Source organism: Aythya fuligula, chromosome 1 (assembly GCF_009819795.1).
Source record: "Aythya fuligula isolate bAytFul2 chromosome 1, bAytFul2.pri, whole genome shotgun sequence".
Taxonomy (NCBI): Eukaryota; Metazoa; Chordata; class Aves; order Anseriformes; family Anatidae; genus Aythya; species Aythya fuligula.
This window is the reverse complement of record NC_045559.1, coordinates 44,975,961-44,997,043: the sequence shown is the minus strand read 5'-3', so window position 1 is coordinate 44,997,043 and position 21,083 is coordinate 44,975,961. Positions and strand designations below refer to the sequence as shown.

The 21,083-nt window shown below is 42.3% G+C and overlaps 1 protein-coding gene across 1 annotated transcript in view; it reads left to right on the top strand.

Moving 5' to 3' along the window:
- Positions 1-12,538: 12,538 nt before the first annotated feature.
- The window catches only part of UTP20 (UTP20 small subunit processome component), a 65,500-nt gene continuing 56,955 nt past the window's right edge, over positions 12,539-21,083 (top strand). Inside the window, exons 1-10 of the mRNA XM_032185746.1 lie at positions 12,539-12,630; positions 13,099-13,179; positions 13,970-14,036; positions 14,224-14,356; positions 14,781-14,969; positions 16,474-16,555; positions 17,614-17,751; positions 18,184-18,339; positions 19,997-20,143; positions 20,656-20,790. Coding sequence (XP_032041637.1) covers positions 12,586-12,630; positions 13,099-13,179; positions 13,970-14,036; positions 14,224-14,356; positions 14,781-14,969; positions 16,474-16,555; positions 17,614-17,751; positions 18,184-18,339; positions 19,997-20,143; positions 20,656-20,790 — 1,173 coding nt within the window. The 5' untranslated portion in view covers positions 12,539-12,585. The remainder of the gene's footprint in view (positions 12,631-13,098; positions 13,180-13,969; positions 14,037-14,223; positions 14,357-14,780; positions 14,970-16,473; positions 16,556-17,613; positions 17,752-18,183; positions 18,340-19,996; positions 20,144-20,655; positions 20,791-21,083) is intronic.

Genomic DNA, 21,083 nt, shown 5'->3' with positions numbered 1-21,083 from the left:
ATTAGGCTATTGAGCTATTGATTACCTTAGGTGGTTGCCGTAGTGAGGTGGTTGTCCTCATTTGCTGTTAGCTTTTGACCACAGGGAAAATGAGAAGCCTTGCCAGCAAAACCTCAGTGAAACCAGCACCTTCCCACACAGTGCAATGAACTGGTGTTGACCAGCATAAATATCCAGTTTCAAAAAACATGAGCCACATTCACGTAGAAAGCACAGAAGCAGCCTTCCACCCAGATCCACATCTCGTACTGCTCAGAGCTTGGTGTTAGTTGCTTGCACTCTTTCAGGTGTTATGTTGCTCAAACCATTCAAACAATAACATGTATTTAAAGTATTAACTGCACGGGATTAATACAGTTTTGATTCTGCTTCTTTATCATTTTTGACATAATGTAAACATGGCAAGCAATAACATGTATTGGAAAACAAACTGTGTTTCTTAACTGAAACGCAAGCAGTACTATAAGGAAATACATCACACGCAGTGGTTTCAGGTGGCATCTTTGATTCTTTTATAGGAGCGTTATGCAAATTGTCTTTCGAATGTCATCATGAACGACACGGCAAGAGAGGCTGGATCCTCCCTTTGGGATGTTTCTGTCTCAGGAACCAGCAGCAAAGCTGTATGACGCCCATGTCCTAAGTCACAGCAAGTGGACCCAGAGAACAACGCTAAAATTTTTTCGTCTGGATTTTTTCTCACACAAAATCAAATCAGTTCCATGGAACACAGTGGACTTGTGCTGTGTAGCAAAGAACAGCATGTATTTGCTTTTTCTCACCCTACAATAGATATTTAAATGTCTTCCAAACTCAGAGAGCATATTTCATTGTTTTCTTGTAATGCCTGGCTCCATCTCCATGGGCTCTTATGTGCCCCCTCATGTCACTGTGACTCCACTCTTGTGACAGCCACTGTCATCAGTGGAATTTTGTGTTTAATATTGGGAAGCATGAGATTCACATCCCTCTGGCATCTTCAATTTAAAAAACCTGTGAACAAACCCCAAACCCCCCTAATGGATCCAAGCAATTCCTTCCTTTGAGCTGGGAAGGCCTCATTTCCATCACTGGACGTGGCTGTGAGGAGTCACTTGAAGTGTCTGTGATGTTGTGAAGAACAGTCTCTCCCTACTGCTTCTCACATGGATAGGCATGGGTAGGAGATCAGTGGGATGGGTTTCCCTCTATAGACAAGAGACAAGAATATCAAGCCCTGCACTTGATATACTGCCCACCTGTCTGAACTGACTTGTGGAAATACACTGAGGGATTCTCCTGCTCATAGGCCCAGGCAAAAGCTACTGCAAGTGAGGTAGGAGAGCACTGGAGGCTTGCTGATGCTGCTCGGCGGTGCTGTGAGGCACTTTGCAATTTGCCCTGATAGCCTGGGAGCCCTTTGACTTCCCGTGGTTCCGTTCTCAAGTATGCAGTTTCAGGCTGTGTGGGGCTCAACTGCACCTACAGCAGCAGAGCTGAGTTAGCAGGTGATGTTCACACCAAGCAACAGTCCTGTTTAGTGCAAGGTCTGGGTTCAGAAGTCTGAGCTCTGTTCTCCTCTGCTTCTACAGAGATGTGTTTGGAAACCTTCCCAGAGAATGACTTGGTAAGATAAAAAATCATTTAAAAATGCAAGCTGCAAAAAAAAATTTGATAAGAAAAAAATGTTAAGTTTGGCCTTTTCTGGGAACAATGTGTTATGATTTATTACTTGGAAAAACTCTATTTTTGTTTGGATAAGTTGCTTAGGAAATGAAAGGCATGGAATCATGCCCTCTGTGTATACATACATGTATGTAAATGGAAGGTGCTTGCCCATTCTCCGGTAACCATTGAACACCATGACCAAATTTAACAGAGGGGTGGAGGCCTCAGAGCTAATAAGGTGCTACCACTTTTATCAAAGTAGATGTTCAGGAAAGAGACATCCTGTAAATGGACTTGTCAAAAGGAAGACTGCAGTGGGAACTGAGCTCCTGTTAGATAATAGTGAAACCATATGAGAGAAGGACCTTAAAAACACCCAGCTGCAGGCAAAGCTCCTCATCTTCTTAAGAATGTGCTCCAACCAACACTGAGAGCTGTGGGGATCCAGGTTCCATTTACTCCTCTGTTCATGGAGCTAACTGCTTAATTTCCCTTTGGACATCATTATTAGCAATAACATATCAAATTAGACAGTTTGATTTTTCTCCCAGTGCAATGCTTCTAGTCAAAATCTCTCTACAACTACCTGAAGGGCTCTCCAAACTACCTGAAAGAAGATAGCAACCAGAAGGGTGTTGGTCTCTTTTCTCAGGTGACAAGTGACAGAACACAAGGAAATGGTCTCAAGTTACACCCATGAATGTTTAGATTGGGATATGATGGGGAATTTCTTCCTGGAGAGGGTGGTCAAGCATTGGAACGTGCTGCCCAGGGGAGTGGTGGAGTCCCCATCCCTGGAGGTATTTAAGAGATGTGTGGACATGGCACTAAGGGGCATGGTGTAGTGATGGGACTTGGATGGGTAAATTGATGGCTGGACTTGAAGGTCTTTTCCAATCTCAGTGGTTCTATGATTTTATGAAAATCCACTTCTTACATTTTTGAAAGGTTCTTTTCCAGCAAATTTAATAAAATACACAGCATTCCTTTATCACCTTGAAAAACCTGTTGGGATTTTGGCGTCATGGAAGTTCATTGCTGATGGTAGTTTTATATATCTGAACACCAGTTAGTGTTTGGCTCCACTCTAATCTCTCCCGTTGCTGTGCTTGTCCATGCTGTTGCTTTGAATGGCTGAGCTCGGTACAGCTAGTTACCTAACTGCCACCATCATTGGCCTTGCTTCCCCTGATTTAATGTGACCCTTAGCAATTTTTTCCATGGTGTTATCAGTGGTGTTCTTAGCTGTCTAACTTTTTTTTTTTTTTTTTTGGTCAGTTCTTCTGTTAATAGTGTTTGGACATTAAAGAATGACACTGAAAGTAAGTGGATTCAGAAGAGCAGTATTGTCATCCACATTCACTGTGAAACTTGGATGAATTCCTTAGGATCAGATATAGCCACGTGGCACCTCTATTTTGAGCACTGGGGTTTTCTTGTACAGAGATGTCCTGCAATTGTCACCTGCTTATTTCTAATCACTAGAGTACATTTCCAGAAATATTTTGGGAAACATACCCAGCTAGCAGGATTTCCAGTGCTAAAAGCATAGAATAGTATGTTTGAAAGTCCCTCTTATGCAGGCTGTGCACTGTGTGCAATAGCAAGAATGTGATGCAATTTATGAGTGTCTTATGCCTCAAAACACCACCATAAACAAAATATTAAAAGTTAAATATTTCAAGAAGTATAGTTCCCTAATTCTATTTCTCTAGCATTTACAAACCTCTTTTCAGAGGCTAGGTTTGCAAAAGAAAGATAAACTTAAGACCCTGATTATTGTTACCCTGATTATTGTTACCCTGATACTTGATTGCTTGAAGTGGTTGTCCTCTCATGTTTAGCTTTAGGACACAGAATAGAGAGAAGAGACTTCCAGAGAAGGAGAGCAACAGAGGCAGGGCATCCCTGCCCATGGCAGGCAGGTTGGAACCAGATGATCTTTAAGGTCCCTTCCAACCCAAGCCGTTCTATGATTCCATTCTAAGAGTCAGAGAGTTGCATTAAAGTTACAGAAATAAATCAAGTTCCTATTGACATTTTGAACGAAACCTCCTTGGCAGTTTGTTTTCTATTTTGCATTCAACAGAAATGTGAACGCATGCAATTTGCAAGCAAAATGATTTAAACGTGAATGCTTAATGGTCCTGAGAAGAAACCTTTAGGTTGTGTAACCCCCTAATACCAACACACCTTTTAAAATCAATAGGCAGTGCCTCAGGATTGAAGGAAGTAGTTAAGCTACCCATGAATGCTGAGTATTTAAATCTGGCTGATTTGGAGCCTATAGTTTATTTGCTAGATAATTCTGTTCTTCAATTTAAAAGAACAAATTTCACAATTTATTTGTGGACTGTTCGTGCAGTGAGATGTGACATGCATAATTATTTGCTCGAGAGAATAATTGGTTTGAGAATAAAATTTTGGTACAGATGTCCCTTCTTTAACTGAAAAGGATAAATAAGTTACATGCTTGAACTTTATTCTCATGGCTTTGGGATCTTTTGTTTATCTAAGGTGTTCAATTTTGCATCAACAGAATTACAATTCAACTAGTTTGCTTACTCACAGTTAATGTATGAGAAAGGGCTGTCAAAAGTTCACCAGAATGATCAAGGAAAATTGATTTTTTTTTTCTGAGTAGATCTTTTCTTTATTTCCTTGTTTTATTTCTGTTGTTTTCCCTTTTTCCACTACTTGCTATCCAAATGATCTCTGTTCACGTGTCCTAGCTGCTGTTATTTTGAGATGTGTTTGCTCTAGGTACACGGTGTAGGTACTGGAGTTATGCTGTTCAGCTCCCTATGTTTTCTCTCTAACCAGTGCAGAGAGACAGCCTCTTCAGAAAGAAACTGTGCTTGCTGCTTTGATATGTTCCCTGGAGGAATTTGTCTCTTCCTCTTATCTACAGAGGAAGCCTCTGAAAATGAGCCTCCTCGCCTTGGCACTTAAGAATACTCTGAAAAATGTTCCCTGCCACTATTCCAGTGCCCTGAGTAGCTCTTCTTTTTGATTATTTGATGTATTCTTCCATTCATACTCATGAGTGTCTTTCACCAGTTCTGGCACCTCCCTTGTTATCTACTTCCCATCCTTCTTCGTAATTCTTAGTGCTAAGTCCTTGTGCTCCCTCATCCCTTTCATCCTTTCACCTCCTCTCTTTCTCTTAGTCCAAACATTTCTTCTGCCAGAATCCCTTCTTTTTGAACCTCAGTCTTAAGAGTCATTTCCCCCCAAACTGCTGTTTGCTATTCAGTTCATTCCTCCATTTTTCAAGTCTCTCTAAGAGCTAACTGCCTTGCCTCTCTTTAAACCCCTTTTTGATCCTTTCCAGTCCCTCTTGTACTCTCTGTTGAGGCTGCCCATGCAGGAGATCACAGACACATACACTGCTTGCAAATGTTTCAAGGCAGTTACACATATTTGCACCAGCTCTCTATGTTTATCTAATTTGCTTGTCAGACATCCTCAAAGATGTAATCATCACCAAATGCAGATCAGAGAGGAGGTTTTGCCTTGGGCCTAAGGGAAAACAGCTGTCTGCAGCTGCTGGCTTTGGTTTAATTCATTTCTTCTGTTTTCCTGCAGGACTCATTACACCTATTTCTGATAGTGTCTGGACATTTCAAATAGCAAATCCCTGTCATTTTGGAGAGCAGAGATACTGCCAGCATCCTTGGTCTCTCCCAGTATCCTGCTGGGCCACACCATAGTTTTTGTGCTCTCTTGGACCACAGTCTTATGGCTGTTGTAGGATGCTGGTGAGTGTGGTGAGTGAGGTGTAGAAGGCAGAAAAAATGATTATTTTTACAGCCAAACTTTTTTTTTTTTTTTTAGGAAAATGAGTATTGTGGGCTAAGGCAAAGGGGAAAAACAGTAACTTTAACATGCATTTTATGAAGATGCAAGAAAAAATGGTGCAGATTCTATGCCACAAAACCCACATAGCTTCTGCACAAGCAGGTTAATACCCATTTTGTAAATGCCACGTGATAGTGTTAACAATTCACAAATCATCAATGTGATGATGCACAAGGAATCACAGAGATAGAAATGGCAGTTTAGGGGGAGCACTTTGGTCGCAGATGGGTTTAAGGGAATCTGTCTTTTCACTCAGCAGGTACTCCATATCTGTACAGTAGCATTAGCTGATCACCATTTGAAGAGAGCTTCTTTCATTTTGCTTCAGAATAGGCACTTGTGGAGCACCTGCAAACTGACCTATAAGTATTGATGCCATATAATATATGGCACACTGTAAATATTGATTGTCTTCCACCAGCTAGGAGCACCTGGTCAAATGCATCTGCCAACACAGCAGATAGCCATAGCCAGAGAGATGCAGTGCAACCCTGTGTAAGCAAGCTGCTTACCATTTCAAGGAACAAGGACTTCACATGCCTCAGTGTCATCCTTTTCCTCACTTGGAAGGTGATGCCCACGACAGTTTTCTGTTTCTGAAATGCCAGTTTCCACATGGCATCTTCCACAGAGGGTTCTATCACTTTAGTGCATGTTACTTGTATCAGTTACTTTAATGGCTCCTATTTGATTCAGACCAGTATTAGAAGTAGTATTAGAAGAAGCAGTATTAGAAGAAGCAGCAACATCCAAAAGGATATATAAGGTTACTGGAAAAGAGGGGACAGCCCTGTTTTTTTCCTTTTAGTTATCAATATGTCTGCAGTCAGAGCATTAATAAAGTTTTGCATTCCTTCCTCCTCCAGAGAGAATCATTTTCCAAGCAAAGCAGAGTTGTATCTCCTTGCAGGGTTTTTATCACAGATGGGGACTCATTGACTGGCAGAAACTTGGGGTGCTAAGAGTTAAGAGCACACACCTGAGAAGTCTCTGAAAATCCTACTGCATTACGACTAGGGATGTTGTCTGGAAGCACAATTGATTATGGTGACAAATCCTTCTTGAGATCATGTGGGATTTTGGAAAACAGGCCAAGAATCTAGCCATGTTTTTTTCTAACTTGTATAGTCCAATGCTGGAATTTTTTCATGAACATCTATGATTTAGCAGCCAGCACCAATGGCTGATGAAAATCTACTGACACACTGGAAGTGGCAAGAAGGGCTTTGTATCTTGATGTTGTATAAGTTCTTCCCCTTCTCCAAGCTACCCTCAAATATATCACCAAGTAGTACACACCAAAATCACAATGTTTAACTGAGGTACTGTCTTCATTGGTACCTGAGAGCAAAATAAGAGCTGCATGAATATTAGGATAGCTCAAGCTGCAAACAAGAAAAAAAATAGCCAAAACCTCAAATCTAAGTACCTAAATTTTGGACCCATCTTGTATGAACCAGGTGTATGCAGAGACATGAAGAATAGCATCATTTGTTTTGTATGTTATCTTCTATTCAGTGGCAGGAACGTGCTGTTCCTTTCAGTAACAAAATGCTGAGCCTGGCCTTATTTACCCCTGAATGCTATGCACAGCTGACTTTGCAAGTTTGAAGGCAGAAACTATTTGAGAAAGGGTACTTGATCCCATCCTTCTATCAGTTCACGTTTTCCACTCAAGAACACTGGCTTCTCAACATCCTTGTGACATGAGTACTGTTTTCAGCAGGGAAACTGCTGTTCTGGATTATTGATTTATTATTTCTTCAGTGGCCTTTTACAGATAAAGGATCCAATAAAGACAGAGCAAAACAAGAGGACAAAAAAAGAGTAAGAAAATTGTATGTGAAAGGTGGCAGTTATGTTGAGGGAAGCATTCCCCTGTGTGTACCTAAAGAGATCTTTACCATTTTCCATCTTCCCTGGTTTGGAAGGTTGGACTCTGCCTTAAAACATAAGGTTGTGATCTTGCCCCACCCAGTTCCTCACCTTACGCTGTAGCTTCAAGCTACCAAACAATGAAGAGGGATTTGGCGTTTGGGGGAAGGAGAAATCTGGCAGCATAGTCAGATTAACTACTAAGCTTTATGCTTTGTTCCTAGACATGCCAGATATCCAGGTTTCAGGTCATTTGTCAGAAATCTGAGCTAGACTGTAATGAGATGTTTAGTACTCTCAGACAGCTAACAGACAGCCTGAAATCTAGACTGTCTCTGTCAGATCCAGATGCCCTTCATTCTAGTAGTGAGGGTGAAATGCAGGAGACAATTCACATCCTTTTTGTGAGAAAAGACTCCATCCTCCCTATTCATTTGCCTTTTTGTGTCCCTTGCTTTCTCTGTGGATCCTGTGCCTGTTGTCCCTGTAGCTGTTGCTGTTATCAAGGCTGAAGCCAGTTCTGATGATGCCATTGTGACTGAGCAGTAGGATGAAGAACAGCAGCACTGTAATCCCTTGTCTCAGGGCCATCTGTATAAATGTTGTCCATGCAGAAATCAGGCTCTTCTTCTTTCCAACACAAAGTACACTACACTTTCTTTCCCACCTCAAAAAAATAAATAATAATAATAAAACAAACCAAACTAAACTAAAATGAAATAAAAAAGTGTGACTTCCTACTGAACAGAAATGTTGGAATGGTACGGTTTGGCATGAAACAAAATTGAGCCAGGGACTGTATTAACAATTAATTGATCTGGATGATCCCTGTGCTCTGGCACTATTCAGTTTACTTCCAGAGATGGAGCTAGAGCAGCCCACCTGCTCCAGATCTGTAGCAGAAACCTGCTAGCAATAGAGGAGCCAGTGTCCTAGATGCCTTGAAGGGCTCAGTCATGTTGTTGGTGCCCCCTTCCATGAAAGAAGGCTCTAAATTCAGGATATTTCAGGGATGAATGCCTCTCCCCCTACACAAATAGAAATCTGGGCTCCATAGTCCAGCTCCTAGTTCAAAACTCTCTCTGATCTGCAAGCCTAAATGTAGGTGACATTGTCCCCAGGACTCAGCCAGCATTGACCTGGAGTTGCACTATTTACAAAATCTTTGTGCTCCAGGCATATCAGAAAAAATGTGGCCAAACAGTTCCGCCAGTTTGCAGAACAGGATTCCAATATCTTGTCTGCTTTGTTTTTGAAAATGCAAGTGCTTTCAACTATATCCCACATAATCTTGTGGGGTTTTCTTCTGCAAGACAAGGCAAAATGCCAGCTAGAAGCTGAGAAGGAAACTGGCAAAGAAAAAAAATGTCCTTGCGTTTCAAAGGGCTCTTCATGCTTTCCAGACAAATTAAAAAATAAATAAATAAAAATCTGTTTGCAGTAGTTGTATAAGTATTCCAAAGACATCATGCACCTGTATAACTTGTAATAAGACCCATGCCAGCCTCCCCCCTCACTGAGGAGCTTGAAGAGAACCTGTGATGCAGTGGGATTCCAGCCGTGTGGCACACAAACTGTGTACCCCAAGTTGTTCTGTGGGGCGACTCGAAACAAAGAGAAGGACTTCTGGGATCACAAGCAACTCTTACCACTTCAACCTACTTAACCTACTCCAGTAACCTACTTAGTGTCTTAAATACTGATTGAAGAATCTACCACTGAGCATTCAAGCTTGGAAGTAGTTTGGCTCAATTCACAGTGTTTCTGTTAATCTATTTCAACTGAGGGGCATTCAGCAGGGTCAGTTGCAAATACACGCATATAATGAGGTCATCTACACTACACTTCTAAAGCATGATTTGTTTTATTCTAACCTGGATTATTTAAATACAAGAATGTGTCTAGATCTCCTCTGAATAAAAAGGGAGCCTGAAGAGACAGACAGGTGCATTGTAAATGTTGCAAACTGCAAGAGGAGTTCTGTGAGACCAGCCTGAGTTAAATACGGAGGTATTTTATCCAAATTACTATTATTAGTCTAAATTGACAGTGCTGATTTAAAAGAACAAACAAACAAAAAGACAACCTGGAAAGCATTACACTGACTCAAAGTAAGACATGTTTCCAGAGGACAAACATGCTTTTGGGTCTTCACAGTGGTTCTTGCTCTTGCTGAGTCAGGCAAATAAATTTTGGACGGCAGGACTAAAAAGCCCAGGAATGGAGAAGACAATAGGAATCTTAGACCGGCTCCAGAAGTGCTGATGTACTACTGTCAGGTTGTAGCCCACAGCAAGTGATTGAAGAAGTTAGATCTGCATAGGTGACTACTTTGATAGACACACACGTGCTGTTTTAGAAGTTTCCACTACGTGCCTCTGCAGGTATTACTACCAATAAACCATCACTCCAGAAGGCCATCTGCTTATAGTTAGCATGGCTTTCTGAAGGAGAGACTGTTTGACAGCTGGGCCTGCCATATAATCACAGGGTGTTGGAGCTGGGGCCTGCCCAAAGGTGGGAGAGTCATATCTCTTCCTGGAAATGTAAAGGATTAAGGCCTGAGGCACTGCAGTCAGAGGAGTTCTTGTAGGCAGGATGTTGTTAATTTAGATGTTGCTCATGCAGAAGCAGACAAGGGATCTTTTGTCACTGAACCCTTCCAGCTGAAGTTTCAGCACTACTGCTATCACCACAATGGTTTCGGTACCTGACCTACTCCCCAGAGGCTCACTCAGATATATCTCCAAGCACTGTATTCACAGTGCTGGCTGAAGTGCAGTCCATCAGTTCTTCAGGCAGCTCTCACACACATCAGTGGTTGCAGGGCTAGCCAGGCTCATTCTTCTGCAAAGCTGACAGCCTACAAACATAAAGTAGCATTTGTAATTTTTTAAAACATCACCTAACATCTTTTATTATTCATGTTGATGCCTCTTCTGCAACAGGCAAAGCACATCTGAGCTCTTCTCCTTGATGCTTTCCATGAATGGTAGAGGTGATTCTTACCCCTGGATGATTTTGGAGCACATGCATCCCAGGAATTTGCACAACTCTAAGATGCTGTTCATAACAGGAAAAAAAAAAAAAAAAAAAAGATCTTGTGGATTGTTTTCCGCAAGTTCACAATATGTATATTAGGAGCATATTAGGGGAATTTACTAACCATAGCCAGAGAGGTATTTGTACACTTAAACAGTGGCATATTGGTGACTAAGTTCTTCTGCGGATCTAGACCTGTCCACGTGCTCATAGGTGCATATTGCCATGGAGATATTTGGGATGAAGGCATTCAAGCTGAACTTTTCAAATTCCAGTGCCTAAATTACACATTCTCTTCTGACTTAATGCAAATGCCAGCAGTCTTTATTTATTTATTTTATTTTATTTTTTTATTATTATTATTCCCATAGAAGAGCAAGCTCCAAAACCTGTGGTTCTTTGGGAGCAGGTGTTGAAGTGAGCACACTCCCCTGCCTGTCCAGATGGCTATCGTGTTAACAGCTTATTGCCTGCCCCTGGGCAGCTTTTCTGGATACACCTGGCAGCACTTAACCTGTCAGGTGTGTTCAGAGCAGTGGGTCCCCACGTGCATTTCAGCCATGCTCAACTCCAGCCTGGTGGCTTGCAGAGTATCTGCCTGCCTGGTTGCTCAGGGTGGCCTCGAGCTGCCTCTAACAAGCAGGGCAGGCAGGCTAGGGAAAAGCAAACTGCCCAGCCCTGTCAGCTGCCTCACAAGATGACACACAGCTCCGGGCTGCTCATAATGCATCTGCCCAAACCAAAGCTTCAATCAACTTCCAGCTCACCTCTTATCTCCCTAGCCCACACCTTCTACCTCCGTAATTGCAACCACAGCCAGAAGCTCCCACAGGCCCTGGTACTTTTGTGAGCACAGCAGCATGCTGTCAGCATATCAGTCCATAGTTATTTGTGATGCATTAGTTTACACTTACTTTGCCTGGGATGTTTTGGTGTTTTTTTTGTTTTGTTTTGGTTTTTTCTTTATCTTTTTTGAGCTCTGGATAAAAGTCTACTAGAAGCAGGGGGGCAACAACTAGGTGAGGCCCTGGTCGGGCCTCAGCTGGAGTACTGTGTCCAGTTCTGGGCTCCCCAGTACAAGAAAGACAGGGATCTCCTGGAAGGAGTCCAGTGGAGGGACACTAAGACAATACAGGGCCTGGAGCATCTCTTCTGTGAGGAAAGGCTGAGAGACCTGGGTCTGTTCAGCCTTGAGAAGACTGAGAGGGGATCTTATCAATGCTTATAAATACCTGAGGTGTGGGAGACAGAGGGATATGGCCAACCTCTTTTCAGTGGTTTGTGGGGACAGGACAAAGGGCAATTGCCACAAAATGGATCACAGGAAGTTCTGCACCAACATGCGAAAGAACTTCTTTCTAGTGAGGGTGACAGAGCACTGGACCAGGCTGCCCAGGGAGGTTGTGGAGTCTCCTTCTCTGGTGATATTCAAGGCCGATCTGGACGCCTACCTGGGCAACATGCTCTAGAGAACCTGCTTTGGCAGGGGGGGTGGACCCAATGATCTCTTGAGGTCCCTTCCAACCCCTGCAATTCTGTGATTTCATCCCCTGCCATCATTGCTTAGCTGGCAGTTGTGTCCATCTACCTAGAACCTCCTCCCTGCTTTCATAGAGTGGCTTGGATTAGAAGAGACCTTGAAGGTCATCTAACTCCAATCCCCCTAGGGACACTTTCCACTAGGTCAGGCTGCCCAAAGCCCCCTCCAGCCTGGCCTTGAACACCCCCAGGGATGGGGCATCCACAGCTTCTCTGGGCAGTCTGTGCCAGCTATGCAAGCCACCCTCACAGTGAAAAATTTCTTCCTAACATCTAATCTAATCTCCCTTTTAGTTTAGAACCACTCCCCCTTGCCCTATCGCTATCTGCCCGTGACAGTCTGTCGCTATTTCCCAAAAACGGAGGGGAGCTCGGGCCAGACTCCTCAGGGAGACGCAGATCGCGGCCAGCACAGCGAAGCCCCCTCCGCTCCGGGTCGGGCGGGACACGTCCAAACCCCGACCCGAGGCAGCCCCAACCCCTCCACCCGCCCCTTCCGCCGACGGGTCCTCTTTCTCCTCCTCCTTCTCCTCCTCCTCCTTCTCCTCCCCCTGCTCCCAGCAGCCCTGCCCGGCATGGCGGCGCCCAGGGAGTAGTGCCGCACGTGTGGCCGCCGCCACCATGCCGGGCAAGCCCTCGGCCCCCCAGTCGGGGAACACGCACCGGGTGAGCGCCCGGCTCGCCGGGTCGCTAGGGTTTGGTAACGGGGCGGCGGTGCCACCTACACGGGGCTGGGGGAGACACGGGGGCTGAATTTAGCCGTACCCACCGCTGGGCATCTGGGGGAAGGTGGCTAAATCTTCCTGCATCGCCTTCACCATGTTTTGGGGACACATGGTCCTAAGGGCTCCCTGCGCTGGGCCCTTTGGTGCACGGGCAGCAGCCGGCGGCTCAATGTGTTGTGGGGTGGGCTTTTAATTTTTCTCTTCAGTTACAAACGTCCTCTCCTTCATTGGTACCGTGAGCTCTTTTTTTTGCATTAAGATCGGAATTGAGTTGTTTACAGATTGATTAGTGCGATCTGATAGTCCACCTTCAGGAGCAGGTTCTTTGTCTGTAGTGTGCATGCTATTAAGAAGGGCTTCCTAAGTTTTGAGAACAGAGCAAAAACGCGTATGTCCTTTTGTTTTACAGTTTCTCACCTTTTCGGAACGCTTAAGTAATGTTAATATTGATATTATTCACCGGATTGACAGAACTGGAAGTTATGCTGAGGTGAGAAAAGCGACAGCGGTCGTTTTCTGCAAGAGGATCTCAGATCACAACACAAGTAGCCACACTCCCTGAAATATCCACTTAAAAACTTCTCTGGGAGGGGGGGGAATTACAAAGAAGCTCATGGAAGAGTTGCCTTTTCTGGAGTCTCATTTCCTGCTTTGTTCCTCGTTTCTTGAAATATTTCACAGTATTGGCATAGGGACTCTTTGACAGCATCACTCTGATCACTTCCATGTAGCTCGTGAGCCTCTGAGCATAGAAGACATGGCGCTGTCAGCAGTTCTAGGTCCAGTCCTGCAAAGACCTAAGGATGCTGAGCAGTTGCAATAGTCACAGCATGTGCATGTCTTTAAAGATCATCCGTGTGTCCTGTAGATCGTCACTGAATGAGGTCTTTAGCAGGTTATAGCCTCCTGGTCTGCTGGATTGTTTTTCTGAACTTCCCATTCGATAGCTGTGATGATGCCAAAAGAAATCCCACAGTGTTTGTGCTGTGTGCTTTGTGGTTCAGCATCTTAGATTATGAAGGCCAGTCAACAGAAGTCTAAAAAACAATTATGTAAATGAGGCCTATCACCAGAAAATATTTTCAAATGTTTTTTTGAACATAGAAACAGAAGTCTTATTTTCTGGCAAATTCCACAGCACCCTTTGAAATGAAGTCATCACAGTTTTTTAAGATATTTATAAAATGTTTGAAGCACTTGGTAGTTCTTTTCATTTAAACCTCTCATATTTACAGGCTGTTTTCACAGGAGCTGACAAACTGTTATTTTGTCTTTGACAGGAGGTTGAAACCTACTTTTTTGAAGGACTACAGAAATGGAGGGAACTGAACCTTACTCAGCATTTTGGTACCTAATTTTTATTTGTTGATATTTGCCCTAAACTGTAAAAACTTCTGCATCCAGAGCTCCCTGGGATATTTTCTATTCATTGAATTTTGTATTGGGCTCTGGAGAGCTATTAGTTTTTAGTTTCCTTTATGTTGACCAGGAACTGGACTAGAATTTTCATGGTTTCTTTTTTGTGTTTAAACAGTGCAGTTCTACAAAGAAGTGGCCAACAAATGCCAGTCCTTCAACCAGCTCGTCTATTACCAAAGTACTGTTGTGCAGAGCTTGAAGACACATTTGCAAGTCAAAGGCAGTCTTGCCTATCAACCCTTATTAGAGTAAGTATTTGTTGACACAATGTAGTCAGAAATCTGAAGGTATTACAAGTAAGTAATTCAAGTTCTGTTGTGAGTATTATTTTTCTTTATTGTACATGAGGAAAGAAGTATAGCAATGAGATGCCCAAAATGGGATTAGGTAATTGGCATTTATCTATTAGAGATTCACGGTCCTGAGTCTTTAGAAAAAAATGCTTTGGTTGACATTGATCATCTGTATCTTGTTTAATGTTACCTACTCGAAGTATTTTGAATTTTCAAACTTATCTAATAGGTAGCTGTGAACGACGATACTTAAGTAAAAGTGAGAAGCAAGAGTGATGCCGTCTTTTCAAAGAGATTGTGCTAGATTGCAAGCAATGCTTGTCTAGGTTCTTACTGGCTTATTTTAAAATAAACTAACACTGTATTGTCTGAAACACAGTCTAGTGGTGCAGCTGGCTCGAGATCTCCAGGCTGATTTCTATCCACACTTCAATGACTTCTTCCTGGCTATCACCAATCTACTGGATACACAGGACACAGAGTTGCTGGAATGGGCTTTTACCTCTCTTTCCTATCTCTACAAATACTTGTGGAGATTGATGGTGAAGGACATAAGTAACATATACAGGTAAAGGCTGTGTTTAAAGTCTGCCTTGATCAGCAGTTATTAAATGCTATAGGAATGCCAGTTCCAGATGAATATCTGGCTTAATGCTTCAGTATATAGTTGTTAGCATGCTTTCTCTGCTTTCTGAAACAGACTGTGAGCTGTGTTATCATACGCAGCTCCTTTGAGATCCCCCTGTCTTGCACGTGCACTGCATTGGAGGAGGGATACAGGTTGGTCTGCAGTTTTGAGTGTTTGGCCCTCTTTTCTCCTGGTGTGGTGGATGCAAGTGGTGATAGGAGAGAAAGCAGGTATCTCAGCTGGGTAGACAAAACTCAGAAAGACAATGACAGTTTAAACAAGTCTAAATTCTGCACAGGTCTCTTGGGTGCCTGTCAAGTAACTCAGTCATATTTATATCATTTCTGTCTTTTCCAATTGCAGACTCCTAGAGTTAATGACATTAAATGGACTCCTTTGAGTCTTTAATTGCTGCTGTTGCAGCATTTTGCCCTTTATGTGCTTAACTTCTTCCTGTCTGTTTAGTGAAAAAGCAGACAAGCAGTGCACAGTTTTGTATGCAGTGAAATTCCTTGCCATAGGATGCTGCGCACGTAGAAGGTTGGCATAAGCTCACAGGGAAACTGACCAAGTTTGAGGGAATTTCCAAATGCATAGGAACCACTTCTGGCTTGAGAAGTCCTTGAGCTGCAGGTGGCTAAAAGCTGGTTTTGTATGTGCTTGCCCTGTTTTTAAACTTTTCCCAGGCACCTGCTTCTGGCTGCTGCTAGATACTGAATACAGACCTGTGGTCTGGCCCACTATGATTGCTTGTTCAATGTTATGCTACTCTGGTAGCATTTTTTTATTTTATTTTATTTTTGTCATAGTCAGTGGGTCCATGTTGCTTCTTACTAGAAGCCTTCCGTCTTTCAATTCAGAGCAGATGGAGCAAAAGATGGGTTACAGATTTCTTCCCCAACCCACAAAAGTTGTCAGGCATATTGCAAAAACATCTGTTTGGCTGTGAATCTGAGGCATCACTCTCTGCACTTAACATGTGCTGAGCCACCTGTAACCATTACTGATATTTACCAGAGAACTGCAAATACTTGTCACCCCTCTAAATTGTATCTTTGGAAAATTTACATGCACAAGAGAGCTTGTTGGCTCAGCTGAAGTAGAAATCTGGTATATCAAATCAACTTTGTTTTTACTTAGTGTTGCTGAATGTATCTGTTGAAAATCTTGATGCTGCAATTGGATCTGTGTGGATCCAGAGCTGTTTGAGGTATTTAGTCTGCAGCTTAAGCTTGGTGTTATCATTTGATCTTTGCAAGACTGTTCTTTACACTTGGAGGGTGGGAAGGAATGGAATTGAGGAAGGTATTTACCCTCTCTAGGAGGACAGATTCTTGGTGTTTGTAAGACATGACAATGTAAGCTGCAAACATAATTTTTTAAAACAATTGATGGTAAGTCTTGCGTTCCCTTTAAGATAGTTTATTGTTGTGTGTCTTTGTAGCCTGTACAGCACCCTGCTGGCTCACCACAAGCTTCACATCAGAAACTTTGCTGCTGAAAGTTTTGTCTTTCTAATGAGAAAGGTAAGTGAGGTGTTTGTACCTTGACTCTTTCTCCATTCTGTGGTGGCTTGTGGCTTCAATATGTAATAAGTTCTCTGTAAAGGAGAGCTTACAGGGCCTGAATTGGCATTCTGCACATCTTGAGTTGTGATTTTCAGTGAACGTTTTGCTGAGTATGTCATGTAATTCGTATCAGCAATGGCAAATAGAGGCCTTAGCATTCTGTGTTTTAAAAATAGTTAAACCAAATGGGTCATCTTGCAAAAGGGAGGCTTTGGTTTGTAAATACATATTTTCTCACTGGCTTTTTCAATAATGCTTTAAAGCCTTTGTAGAAAAAGTTATTGTGACAACCTTTTTGCACTCCTGAAAATCAGATTATTTAATGTTCACAGGCAGATCAGTTAAAGCCAAACAGTAGCTTTTCATGGAGTAAGGAAAGACAGCAGTTGTTTTTTTTGTTTGTTTGGTTTTTTTTTTTTTTTTAATTAAAAAAACACAAAAACCAGAATTCCTGAGAATGATTAGCAAATTTGTGTATCCTTGTTACTGGCCTGAGTTGAGAGACCTTAATAAAGCACATTTGTTTAGTTGTTTTCCAAAGTTGCTGAACTTTGAGTGAAGTCCTCAGGCACAGAGGGTTTCAGAATCTGAGGTCAGAAATATTTGCAGTATTCCCAGGTGTTGTTATAGTTTTGGATGACTGCATTCTGCTTTCAGCTGATACATGTCTCTTTCCATGCCAGAGTGGTGACCTTTGTGTTTCAGTTGGGACCAATTTAGTGGTGCATTTATGCACATGCTTAACTCTAAAATCGTAAGAGTAATCAAAAGGCCGTATTTCATCTGCAATAGGCCTTAGTAGGCCCATGTTCATTTAGGCAAGAGGACTTGTAACTACTGAATAGGTGACTTTTTCTTAGAGTTTCCTTGGTGGTCGCAGAAATAGTGAGTTTGAACTGATGTGGAAAGGCACAGGACTAGAAGAATAATGTGGTGCTGTAGAGCCATTTAATTGCATCTTTTCACCTGGTAACTCTGAATAGAAGATGACTTTTTTTTATCCTTGTGTTTTGTAGGTTTCTGATAAAAATGCTCTCTTCAATTTGATGTTCCGTGACCTGGAGGAGCACCCTAAGAAGGTGGAAGGTGTAGGACAACTACTTTTTGAGATGTGCAAGGGTGTTCGAAACATGTTCCACTCTTGTGCAGAGACGGTAAAGACAAGAAAAAAAGATAGCTGGTGTAGATGTTGCTGTAATAGAGCGCTTTGTGAAACCATTGAGTGTTGCCTTGTTCACCTCAGTAGATCCCTAGTGATGAACATACTGTTCGTTATTTAACAGGATCTGAAAGCTGCTGTCTAAAAATCTTTCCTGAGATGGGAAGGTTGTTTTTTTTGTCATTTCTATATGATATTTCTGTATATTAAAATGGTACTGCTTGATAATGCTATACATGTTTTATACCCTCCAGATGAATCTAAAAACAGTTCAGATATTAAGTGATAGCCTATTTTTTTCCACTAATCATTCTAGAGAGAATTGAGATCACTAAAATATTTTAATAGTATCTTGCTCTAACAAACTTCAGAATTGCTGGATTTATTTTCTGAGTATAAGGGTATGATATGCTCTTTTCTTGTACAGGCTGTGAAGTTAATTCTGGTAAAGCTGGGGCCAGTTACTGAAAAGGAGATTGAACTACCATGGATAACTGTTGGAGAAGCCTTTGAGCAGATGATCAGATCAGCTGCAGTGCATATCCATAAGGAGCATTTTGATATTGTTTTCAAGTGTCTGGAGGTACACTGATTTACATTTTTTTTTTTTTTTTCTTCTGTTCACAAGAGGCTGAAAAAAAGCTGTGCACACTTACCAAGAAAACTATTTTTGTCCTATTAGACCAGAACTGGGTTTTACATCCTTTGGAAACATTAACTACAGTGTCATGTGTATGGAAAAAAATCCCACTCTTCTTTTGCAAGTTCAGAGTGAACCAGGTGGCTGTGCTGCCCTGTGATTAGTAAGGGAGCCTTGGGGCTCAGTCGCACGTCTGGGCAAGGAGGGTTTGTAGGGTCTGCCTTTGCAGAGACAGGTATTGCAGGCCCCTTGCTGGGGTTAAAGCTTTTCTTATACTACTAAACTAAATCTACTAGTGCTTCCAAACTCACTTTGCGATGGTGAAGGGGAAGCCTTTTGCTGCAGCTCTCTTTACATCAAAGACTTGGGCTGAAATTGGAGAGCCACATTTAAGCCTCAGAGACAAGTGTTGCAAATCCCAAGCTGTTTTCAGTCCGGATGTTCCCATGTTGCCTCTTCATGGTTACACCCAGAGGTCTGAGGGAGTAGAGCTGTGTGCCATGGGCTGTGCTCTGCTGAGTCAGAGTGATGTTGAACAATGAGCAAGGGCTTAGCATGGGGTTTTTACTTACCTGATAGCCGTTTAGACGTTTTCTTCCTAAGGAGTGGGATTTGCTAAGAGATGTTAAAACTTCTTGCAGTTGACAACATATTCTGTGAGTTTTGCTTCTCAGAAGGGTGAAATGGAAGATTGGAAGAAATGGTAGTCAGGCAAACCTAGTTGAAGGCAGTCCTTCCAGTTTCGGTACACAGTCCAGTTTGTGTGGTACTGGGAACTCTCTACTTGTGACTGTCCACAGTTACCTTGAAAATCCCATCCTGTTCCTCCTACCTCACACAGTATGATAGTAGTTGCTGTCTGACTGTTTATTAGACACAGAACTGTTTGTCGCTGGATGTTTTTTAATCCTGGAATCTGTCACCTGCAGTTGTGATGAAATCTTAGGGGCTGATGACATACTTCTCTTTCTATTTAAAAAGGCTTGTTGTTTTTTTTTTTGTTTGTTTGTTTGTTTTTTACCTTGGGAGCTAGTTAGTTGTGCTCAGTATCATCCTCAGAGGAAAATGATGCCAATATCTATGATAGGTCTCTAAACTGGGTTCAGTTTATAGGACCAAGGATAGGATTTTGCGTTTTCTTGACAGAAAGAGACATGGATGAGAGTGATCCAGGGCAGCTCCATTATCTACATAATGTAGATGATATGAGTAGCCGCTCAGAATCCATGTTAGCATAAGGATGCTGAAGTATAAAAGCACTTAAATTTTGGTGATCTCCAGTGGAAGCTGGTGCTTTCATACCATCATGGGTTTGGAGAAGAGTCCTCTTTCTCTTCCATGTTTGGTTTGTAGTTTTTTCACCTTATCTTGGCAGGTATTTATGTTTCTGTCCAAGGAATCCAGGATGCTTGTTTTTACAAAATGGGAATCCCATGGTATTTCTGGAAGGTTTAGTTTGTTGAACATGAGTGAGGGAGTCAGCAGTAATTTGTTGGTCTGATGAAATGGTGATACTTTAGAATGGCTTTCAAATAGCAGTAAGTGAAACAGGGTCTGATCATTTATCTGAATCATTTTGTTTTCCTTTTTTTTTAAACAGGAGTCACTCTTAGACTTGCAGAGCAAAATAACTAAGGCCAACTGCAGTATGGTTTCAGAGCAGATGGAAAGGATTCTGCAAGCATATCTGATCCTATTGAAACATGCAAATGGATCCAAAGTCTCACTGCCTGAAAAGGTCTGTCAGGTAGGTCAAACCATCACTTTGTATGGCTTGCCGAAGAAGTATCAGTTAAACCTGGAAGAGGTATGGTCAGCTGCAGCATCCTGAAATGTTCCTGCTGCATTAATAGTTTTACGATTTGAGTCAAGTGAACAGAGAGATTTACTGGGAGTATTGCTACCTCTCCAGTCCCATGGAAGTTTTCCACTATCGTGTAATGCTGGTGTAGTCCTTTAAATAAGCAAGGGGAAAAGAAAGATGATGAGGTGAGCATAGAGGCTGTGCTGTGCCGTAATCTCTGCTACTGTGGGGGAAAGCAAGACCTGCATCTATGGTGGTGAAGTTCCACCAGATTTACCCTGTGGGTTCAAATACAGATTTAATGCCTTCAAATTTTGATAGAACAAGTAGGGTTCATTTCTGTGGGCTGAAGCTTAGAACACCGTGTCCTCCTCTTTCAGAGACCACGTAGGTCATTCAGACCAGACAATCACCATGTCTTAATGCATGAATGTCAGTTCTCTTTTTTGTTTCAGGTTTTAATAAAACTGTTACAAACATCCGATCTCTTGCCATCTTGCTGTAAGACCCTGCTGAATGCAATTTCTGCGTTACTACTGGCTGAAAATGTTTTCTTGCCTGATTCTTTGACCAAGGAAGCTATTGAGAAGGTAACGAAGACTTCTTACAGTAGAAATTCCAGAGTCCAAATTCCCTACAGCAGCATGATTTCAGGACATTCCACTTCTGGGCAACAGACTGTAAGGTTCCCTTTAGGTTTTTTGCACTGATAAGAGGGAAGTTGTAAAATGCCTAAAATAATGCCTGCTGTGGTCTTGGGACTCCTTGAGAGTCTTGCACAGTCTGTCAGTGTGCTATAATGCTGCTACTATGGCAGACATATTTGCAATGAAAAACAGGCCCTGCTTTGAACACCTACAGAATCTGTGGAGAAAGGAGGGAG